This window comes from Mus pahari, chromosome 3 (assembly GCF_900095145.1).
Source record: "Mus pahari chromosome 3, PAHARI_EIJ_v1.1, whole genome shotgun sequence".
NCBI classification, from domain to species: Eukaryota; Metazoa; Chordata; class Mammalia; order Rodentia; family Muridae; genus Mus; species Mus pahari.
In genome coordinates this window covers 22,655,247-22,665,593 of record NC_034592.1, presented here as the reverse complement: position 1 = coordinate 22,665,593, position 10,347 = coordinate 22,655,247, and the positions used below count along the sequence as shown (strand labels likewise).

The 10,347-nt window shown below is 42.0% G+C and overlaps 1 protein-coding gene across 1 annotated transcript in view; it reads left to right on the top strand.

The window, feature by feature from the left end:
• The first annotated feature begins 1,086 nt into the window (after positions 1–1,086).
• LOC110317489 (N-acetyllactosaminide alpha-1,3-galactosyltransferase-like 1) overlaps positions 1,087–10,347 on the top strand; it is a 12,538-nt gene continuing 3,277 nt past the window's right edge. Inside the window, exons 1-4 of the mRNA XM_021191935.1 lie at positions 1,087–1,185; positions 2,315–2,394; positions 3,761–3,796; positions 6,194–6,241. Coding sequence (XP_021047594.1) covers positions 2,321–2,394; positions 3,761–3,796; positions 6,194–6,241 — 158 coding nt within the window. The 5' untranslated portion in view covers positions 1,087–1,185; positions 2,315–2,320. The remainder of the gene's footprint in view (positions 1,186–2,314; positions 2,395–3,760; positions 3,797–6,193; positions 6,242–10,347) is intronic.

The window sequence follows — 10,347 nt, the reverse complement described above, 5'->3', positions numbered from 1 at the left end:
CAAGTGTGAGAGGAGATTGTGTCACCACTGAGAGCCACGCGGATGTCTGTGGTCCACGTTTCCACCAAAGGACTGTTGATGAGAATGGTTCAAGCTGCCACCTGAGGCCCTGTTGAAGTCCCTGGTCCATGGTTCATGCTGCTGACAAGGGCTGTGTCTGAATCTGTGGTCCTTCTGCAGCCAGGGACTATGTTGATATCTGTGGCTTGTGCCACTCATTACCAAAAGCCGTGCAGACGTCTGTGGTTTGGGCTGCAATGTGGGTGTGTATCTGGGGGGCGGGGTATATTGATGTCTGGGGGCCTGGCTATTGACTGGGACCATATTGGTATCCTTGGCTGAAGTTGCTACATCAGGTCATGTTGATGTCCTTGGTCTGTGCTGCCATTGGAGGCCATGCTGGGGTCCCTGGCATGTGCTGATGCCATGTGGATGTCATTGATCTCCCAATGTCTGACAAGGGCAAGGAAGATACTTTTGCAGCGGCATCAATGACTTCAGACTCAGTTGAGAAAGAGGGACATAGAAGGCTTCAGTGACAGCCCTCACCCCACCCCACCACCCACGCCTGAAAAAAACCTAACAGCCTAGATAAGAAAACACCAAAGAGCTATTAAAAATTGTGACAAGGATGCTGAAGTGTAGCTTTCCACAAGGGCTTCTGGTGTGGGTTGGGGGAGGATTAAGTTTTTTTAAGGGGCTGGCTACTGGGAGTTTAGCCACACTCCAGTGACATATAGGCCATACAGATTGGACTTGTGTTCCTCCCCTCCTCCTCTCCCTCCTCCCCCTCCCCCTCCTCCTCCTCCCCTGCCTCCTCCTCCTTCCTTTTGGTGGGGAGGTCACAAGAGAAGAGGGTTGACCTGGGAGGACTGGAAAATAAGTGTGAAATTCCCAAATAATAAAAATATTATGGAAAAACAAGATAAAAACAAAGGAAACTCAAATCAGATTTTAAAAAACTTTGTAAAGGTTTTTCTGATTCGACAAAGTTCTATTTTGGGCAGCCATAGAACAAGGTGTTACCTCAGGTGTCACTGTGGCAGCAGCTTCTAAGGTTTCCATTATCAAAGGAATTCGGTGACATCACCAGGGAGAAAACTCCAGCAACAGAAGGAAGGCACACAATGCCTGAGCTGGTATTTTCTTCTCCTGCCATTCCTCTTTACATGATCAAAACTAAAGGTAAAGGGACTCATAAGAAAGAGATGTATAAACTTTTAGATTATTATGATAAAAATCATGGTTATCAATCCCAAACTTTGACCTAAAAACTATATAATTCAAAACAATGAGTGATATATCAAGGTGTTCTTGGCTTTTAAGAATAATGTCATTAAGGTCACATGGATAGGAAATAACCTGGCTAAATAAGCCACGGTCTTACTTCACTCAAACTTTGTTCCAAAGGATCTTGAATTTAAATAGTGAACATTTCACATTGTTCTTGGGACATAGAGGTTGTGTCCAACTACAACCCGGTATGGTATTATTTGCAGAATTTTCCAGTAGAAATATAATCTATATTTGTTACCTTAAATATTCGAGGGGATACATTAGAAAGAGGCAAAAAGAAATGAATGAAACTTTACTCAAATATTTTTTTACTCATGTTTCCAAAATTTCAATTGATTAATACTAAAAAGAAAAAAAATCAAGTATCTTAAAATTTTCTGTTTCTCTATCTCCTCTCTATATAGTCCTGGCTCTCCTGGAGCTCATACACATTAGACTGGCCTTGGACTCACAGTGAATCTCCTCCCCCCTCCTCCCCCCTCTTCCCCCATGCCCTGCACATTCTTCCTTGTCATCTCTGTTTTCAAACTCCACTTTTTGGAGTATGAATGGTTCATATGCTCGCAACTCATGTGGCTGGTAGCCGCTGCATTAATAGGTCCACACCTAAAACTTCTTCGTCATTAAATACATGTTCAAGAAAAAGTAAATCTCCGTGTTCCTCCTGTACCCAAAGGCAAGCTAAGACCTGCTTTTGATTGATGCCTGCCAAAACCCAGTTTGTGTGTTGACATCTACTACTGCCCCTGTATCTCAACGCATTAGTGGGGGTAATGCCTTTGTATGCCTACGAGACATTGTATATATTTTGAGGCTATCAGTTCTGAGGTCTTTAAGACAATCATTGGCTTTGCTATCTTTGTGATACACTTTGTTTGACTGTAGGGCAATCTGAAATCAGACACTGAAGTTGGTGGCCCAACTTCTACAGATTCATTGAAGACACCGAAGAAAGTTTTTTTTAACCTTTAACTGAAAATTTTCCTCCCTCCCTCTCTCCCAGACTCCCTTTCTCTAGGAAGGAATGCAGTATAAAAAAGAAGCACTGTTGCTAGTGTTGCTTGCTGTGTTGTTGGCACTAACTGGGCGCTACTCCAGGTAACTATGTAACCCTGACCTTTCACCGTCACTGAATGACACAGCTGACCTAAAATGCTGGGCTTTTACACAAAGGCATCAAAGCACTCTCCAATGGTGATGGCGAGCATACACCTCAACTCTTTCATTTTTTTTTTCCAACTGTCAAGAAGTACTGATCAAATTCTTGGTGCTAGGTGAACCTTGTGCCCGCTGGTGCTGACCCACAGTGACCCTTCTCTTAGGGAGCTTTGCATTCTAGGTGGAAAGAAATGGCCTATTTCCTGTGCTGTAAGAGTGCCGTGTAGTGATGTTATGAAGAGACGAGAAAATGAAAGGGCCGTGGGAAGCTCCTCTCTGATTTTACTCTTCATTTTTTTTTTAAATTCTGCTTCATGTGTGAGTGCCTGAATATATGTTTATGTGCCATGTGCATGCAGTGACAGGGGAGGCTAGAAGAAGGAGATAGATCCTCTCACAGGGTTGTGAGCCGCCATGTGGTTGCTGGGAGCCAAAATCCAGGTCCTCAGCTCTCCAGCTTCCTATTTTACTCTTAAGGCACTCACTTACAACAATGTTTTCTGAGCCCACCTTTATTCCCAGCCAGCGCTCAGGAGCAGAGGCAGGCAGATCTCTGAGTTCGAGGCCAGCCTGGTCTACAGAGTGAATTCCAAGACTGGCTACACAGAAAAACACTGTCTCAAAAAAGCAAAGCTAACATTGACATTAGCTTGAAATTCAGTTCAATCGCTGCACTTCTCTGCCAAGTCTGCCTTCAGTGCATTAAACAAAAACATCTTCAAGACAAGGGGCTGCTAGTTTAGGGTTTTTGTTTGTTTGTTTTGTTTTTCAGAAAAAAAAACTTTTAACATCAAAGTTCTGATCATTGTTAATGAGGTTAAAATAGCAACTCTCTAGAGGAAAAAAACAAAAACAAAAAACCATTAACATGCTAATGTCCCCACTCAGCTTCTCAGCTCCACTGTGACCTGCTCACCATTGCCTTCCTTGTACTAGTGGGACCCACCCTTGTTTGAAAGGTAGCTGAGTTTGGGGTCGTAATGTCTTTAAGGTTACGCCTATTCTTTGGTATCCTAGGCTACATTTATTTGCCCTCTAGAGCTATTGTGTTTTAATGAAGGAGATTCACAGCCTGGCATTATAGTCTTAATACATGTCCCATAAGCTACTAGCAGGCCTAATTTGTCCCGTATTTCATTGCTGCAACCTTAAACCAGTCAGAGTGTTTGGTGTGTACAAACAGATGGAAGAAGAACTTCAACTGTAGAGTTTTGGTTCTTTTGTTGTGTTTTGTTTGCTATTCTTACTATTATAGACTTTTTTTTTTCAAATTTAAAACTAAATTGGCTTTTTTTCCCCCTTAAAGAACAAAGGATCACCTACAGAAGATGTATGCCTGCTGGTAAGGGTCTGTCTGTGACTGTCCTAAGAACTGTGGAGGGAAAAGTGCTTGCAGCAAAATGGGTTTCTAATAGAGACGCTGTACAGAGAAGTGTGCTTTGGCCGTTGGTCAACGCAAGCATCCCTGTTTGGGACAGTGATTGCTTGGGTTTCTTTAGATAGCTCCCCGTGAGCAGCCGGGTTTCCACCCACAAGCCGATGACCTCGTTTTTTTTCACTTTACATTCTTTGCATACCTATCATGGCTTCCAGCTTTGTGTTTTCGGATTCCTGTGTGTGTAAACACATCTCTCTGTTTATACCTGTTTCTTGTGCCTTTTCTTTCACTCTTTTTCTTCTGTTTGTTTGCTTTGTCCTATTCGGATTTGGTCTTTTGTTTGTTTGTTTTATCTTACTATTGTTCTTTACATGCCTTCCCATTTTCTAACCAGAGACAGAAAGGGTGTGGATCTGGATGGGAGGGGAGGTGGGAGGAACTCAGAGTTAGGGGAGGGGAAACTGTAGTCAGGATATACTGTTGAGGGAAAAAAATTATTTGGGGGTGGGCAGGGCAGGCTATGTTTGTTTGGTTTTGGTTTTTCTAGACAGGGTTTCTCTGTGTAGCCTTGGCTGTCCTGGAACTCACTCTGTAGAGCAGGACAGCCTTGGACTCAGGGATCCACCTGTTTCTGCTTCCCAAGTGCTAGGATTAAAGGCGTGCACCACTACAACCAGCCTAAAAATTTATTTTCAATAAAAGAAAAAAAATCTCAAGACAATGTTGCTCAAAAATATTGACAGTTAACTTGATGTAAAACAAAACAAACCCCCTATAAACCAAAAGCAAACTTCTCTGTCAGTGCACAATCTAATGAGTTTAGGCACAGATAATTTGGAATGTTGAAAGAGAACCGGGGGAACCATACAGTGAAATATCTTTGGCTAGAGATACTTCTGAAAATTAAGAGATGCACTCGTCATTACCTTCCATTTTATTTCAAAATAATAATCACTCACGGGAAGTTGCCTGGGAATCCCGTGCACCTTTCACCTGACATTCACCAATGCTCCCCAATGTTACAGCTCACATGACAGAGCTCAAAGTCAGGAAGCCGACACTGAGACAAGGTGCCTGTATAATTTTACCTTTTTATCACATGTTGATATTCATACAACCACAACGCCAATCAAGATATACTACTTTTCCATTACAGCCAAAACTATCCTGTTCAGTGCTGCGTGATGCTTCCTGTTCTCCCCCTACTTCATCCCGGGAACCACTCCTAACCGTTTTTCCATCTCCACCATTTTGTCATCTTGAGAGTTTTCTAAACAGGGTCATGAAAGATGTAACCTACTGATAAGAGGTGTTGTCACACAACAAGATGCCCTTGACAGCCAAATACATTGTGTTTACTAACATTCCAGACCATTTTATTGCTATGTAGTATTTCATACACGAACACAGCAAAATTTGTCGGACAGATTTTAGTGTAGCGTTATATATTTCAAAACCTAGTTTAAGGAGGGTACTCAAATGCTTTAACCTCCCTTATAGGCCACCACCCACCAGAGGTAGTGGAAAGGAAAGGTTAATAGGGCAAAGGAGGATGTAGAACTGTTTAGAAATAGTTCTTTGGGGTGAATCCAAACTTCATTGTCAGGATATCAGCAGTTCAGTTCACACGTAGTAGGTCGACCCACTGGCAAACATCATTCACGGGTCAGCCATGGCAATTCTATCCAGAAGAGACACCTGTCAATCAGCTGGACTCCTTGGAAGTCAAGAAGCTTCCAGAACACCACCACGAGTTCTTTGGTGCTTTTCTCTCTGTGAAGTCACAACAAACGTTGATCAGCAAAGAGTGGCAAGGCAAACCAATACCACACAGCATCACCCACTGTCTGTTGAGTTACATGTATACCCTTTCCAGACATCCTGTGTTCTTTCAAGTATCCACTCTAGCAAAACATCACATGCCCCTTTTCCAGGCACCTTCCAGAAAAAAAAAAAAAAAATGTCTGTTTTCAACAAAATGTTCCCCCACATGTCTGCTTCAGCAAAAACATCCTCTTATAAGACAGTTTCCAGAAAAATATCACATGACACAATTGAGTCTCCAAAGAAACAGAAATTTCATTTTAGTTAACAAGCTTTTCAAAAAAAATTTCTTAAGTGATCTGAGTTGTATCTATTCCCCCCACCACTGTTGAACCCACCCACTGAGTTATTTCTATCTCTCACTCCCCCCTGCTGTTGACGCTGTTGAGCCCACTCACTGAGTTATTTCTATCGCCATTCAATACTATTGATAAGATTTCCTATTTCTGTTTCTTTGCACCAAACTATGCCCATGGTATCATATCAGCAATATATTAAGTGGATGACTCCTGAGGCGAGTCTTCTCTTTGTTCCTAGGAAAGATCATTTGGAAGAACCTCATCTCTCCACCTGGTTTGATCCAAAGTAAGAACAAAATAACAATGTAACTCAATTTAAAGAGAACGTTATTCTGTTATCAAAGTGTAGGTACTCCAGACACCTAGAACCAGTTTTTTTCTAAGACTTTTTATTTTTTACTTTTAAGGTTTTTTTTTTTCATATATTTATGGTGTATTTTTCCAGAATCATGCAGTTAAGGGGTATAATAAGAAAGCTGTCATATTCAATCTGGTTTAACATTCCTGGTATTATTAGGGAGAAAATGTCTTTAAGCACAACCTAAAAATGCCAATACTGACTCCTCTAAATTTTAATTTATGATCACTATAATTTGAATATTAATTATACAAAGGAATGTTTCACTGTGACATTTCTACAGATGTATATATTATGTTTTGCTGGTGTCAATTCTTCTTGCTATGCTCATTTGCCATTGACACTCAAAGGAAATCATTCTGTAATGGTTATGTAATATTCGGTTTTATGTTTGTACAGGATAAACATGCTTATAAAACATTTATAATGCATTTATGTATTTCCTTGACATTGTCTGATAGTTGTAATTTGGGGTTTATTATATTCCAATAAATATAAGTGTGTGTGTGTGTGTGTGTGTGTGTGTGTGTGTGCACATACCATGTGAGAGTATGGATTTCTAGTATGGATTTTTGCTGTTTTAAAGACTTCAGGTTTTAAGGCCTGGGAAGTTGGCTCTTTGTGGTAAAATGAATGCTGCATATGCATGAGGACCAGAGTTTGGACCTGCAGCATTCACATAAATGCTGGGTGTACGTGGTAACCAGTCTGTTCTCTCTGTGCTCGAAACGTGGAGACAGAGGATCCCTGTAGCAAACTGGCTAGCTAGCCTAATTGGTAAGCTCTGGATTCAAGTGAGAGACAGCCTCAATACATAAGCTGGATGGAAAGTGGGCAAGATACCCCATGCCAATATCTAGCCACTACATGCACGTGCACAGACATACATTCACATATATGTAAACGTGCACATAAACATACACAACACATACATAAATACAAATAAATAGTAACTGTAGAGATGGCTCAGAAGTTAATAGTGCATGTTGCTCTTATAGAGGACCCAGGATGGATTCCCAGCACCTGTGTATATATATCTATCCAGTTCTAGGGGATCCCATGCTGTCTTTTGGCCTCAGTGGGTACAGGCATACAGGTGGTAAACATGCATACATGCAGACAAAACACACTTAGAAAATGAAAATAAGTAAGTCTTTAAAATAAATAACTAGGGGCTGAAGAGATGGATCAGCAGTTAAGAGCACTGGCTGCTCTTCCAGTGGTCTTGAGTTCAATTCCCAGCAACCACATGGTGGCCCACAACCATCTGTAGTGGGATCTGACTTCTTCTGGTGTGTCTGAAGACAAGTGACAATGTATTCACATACATAAAACCATTAAAAATATAAATAAATAATAAATAAATAAATAGATAGATAGATAGTCAGACAGACAGACCAACAAATAGATAAATGACACAAAATTTAATCTTTGATTTAGGTTACTCAATTACATTTGATTATTATACTATTTATTTTCCAATCTATAGTGGATAAATATTAGTAATGCTTTACTTATTTTACGTACTTTCTTAATGATAGTTTTGTAATATCAAATATTTCATTCTTGGCTGTGAGCATGCCTAGGCTTAGAGGAGCAAGTGGCGCATGGCTTATAGGAGATCAGGGATTGCCAGGGCTGTGAAAGAGAAGCCATCCATCAGTGCCATCGCAGCATCATCACAGGATGACATTAGCCATGCCCAACACTCACCCTACAAAGTAGCAGAGAAAGGGGAGAAAATAAAGTAACGTACACAATAAATCATTGTTACAGCCCTATTGCAACAGCTGCTGCAGAGATGGATACTAAGTGGAAGTAGATAATAATCAGATCCATGGCTCCCTTATCCACTGCTGATACTCTCTTGGCCTCCATTCTGATCTCCATTCCTGATGACCCCAAGTCCCTCAGTGGTTCAGTCCTGTTGAGGCACCACAATTTCCCAAGGACCGTTATTCCTGGACATGAGCTTAGTGGAGTGCATCCCAGAGAGTTCTTTGGAAGGCAGTTCTCCTCGCTGTCACTTTTGCAGTAGCAATTTGTATCTCCTTGGTAATGAGAATCATTTTCCCAGCCCGTTTATTAATGATATTTTTACCTTTAAATTCAACATTTAAGAAAACTCCAATGACCTGCAAGTGGTTTTATGGACCCTGCCTTTAATTCCTGAGGAAGGGATCCCTCCCTTGTGAAGCAGCATCTCCCAATCCATAGAATGTGCAGTTATGAATCAAACACTCTATAAATTGATTAGCTAATGTAATCGAGAGCAGACACTTTCTCACATCCCTCTACCCTTATGGACTATGCATTTCAACTTTGAAAAACATGTCACCAGAAAAAAGGAAAAATCATTGACAGGATCTCAACCTTGCAGAGAACCAAGCTCTCAATCTGCACTGAAATGGAGACTTCTGTTGACTCTCCCACTTTCTGGTAGGCTAGCTGCTTCTGGACAAACAGATACACAGTAAGGACAGAGGCTGTGACGGAAATAAGCCAACTGTGACACACTTCATAAAATTCACTGACTTCTCAGCTAGGCAGTGTGTATGACACTGGACACTCACTGCCTGCCTAGCTCCACCTAAGTGATGGACACATTGTTTAGCCACATATAATCTCCATTCCTGTGCTGGGAGCCACTCTGCACAGACTCACTAAGGCAGAACCAGGTTTGAGAGGCAAAGCTGTCATGATGGCATCCAGAGGAGTGCTCCTGTTGCTCACTAGCACACTGAGCCTCCTTTGTACAGTGTATCCTCTGACCAGCATTTCTCTCTCAGAGGAAGGGTTTCATATTTAAGGACTCTTAAGGTTTACCTCTTCATCTTCTGTTTAATCTTCTGTTAAACAATGTTGTATTTTAAAATGTTAACACTTAAGTTTTAATCGTGTGTGTGTGCGTGTGCGTGTGTGTGTGTGTGTGCGTGTGTGTGTGTATGCATGTGCATGTAGGTGCACATGAGTACATACCTACAGAAGAGTAGAAGGGCTGCTGGGATCTCTGCAGCTGGAGTTGCAGGCTGCTCTTAGCAAGTCCATATGGGTTCTGGTAATCAAATTTAAGTCTTCTGTAAGAGCAGTACACACTCTTAACCACTGATTCATCTCTTCAGCCCCTAAATTTGTTTCTTTGTGAGTGTGTATGTGTGCTCATGAGTATGCATGTGTATGTGGGTCAGTGACACTGGATATCTTCCTGTATCACTTTCCACCTTATATTTTAAGTCATGTTCAATACCTGTCTAGGCTGGCTTCTCCCTACACCCCTAGGCTGCTCCTGTCTCCCTCTTTCACTGCTGGAATTACAGGCATGCACCAAAATGCCCCACTTAAAACACACACACACACACACACACACACACACACACACACACACACACACTGCATGAGCTTGTATGCATGAGTTTGTGTGTGCAGGAACCCACAAAAGTCAGTAGATGGTGATCTGGATTTGGAGCTACAAGTGGTTGAGAGCCATTATATGTGGGTGCTGGGAAATTACCCAGGGTCCTCTGCAAAAGCATCACCATGAAGCCATCACTTGGGTGTTGGGGGTTGAATTCCTTGTGCTTGTATAGGAAGAACTTTCTCACTGAGCTGTGTCCCATACCTGTTGCATGTAGCTTTGTTACCCTGCCAAAGCTCCCAGAAAGGGCTATGCTACCAGCACCTGCCCAGAGAATATTGGATCCTTGGGTGAAAACACAGACACACACGTGGGTGTTCAAATTCAACTGGCTTTTTGGCACAGTTGCTGGACGCTACTTATCTCCCACCTGGAGAACCATGCCCTCATAAATATTTTTTGCTCAGCATCTTAAATCTGCCCTCAACTTTAGATGCTCAGTTAAATCTAGTCCCAGATAAACATCCCGACCACCCACCTGTATGTAGGAGCAGGTGTGTGGCCACTCCATCTAAGATCTCACATGGCTAGTCACCTTTTCTCCCTCCGAGGCATGGAAAACTCCTCTCCCCTCTCCTCTCCTCTCCTCTCCCCTCCCCTCCCCTCCCCTCCCCTCCCC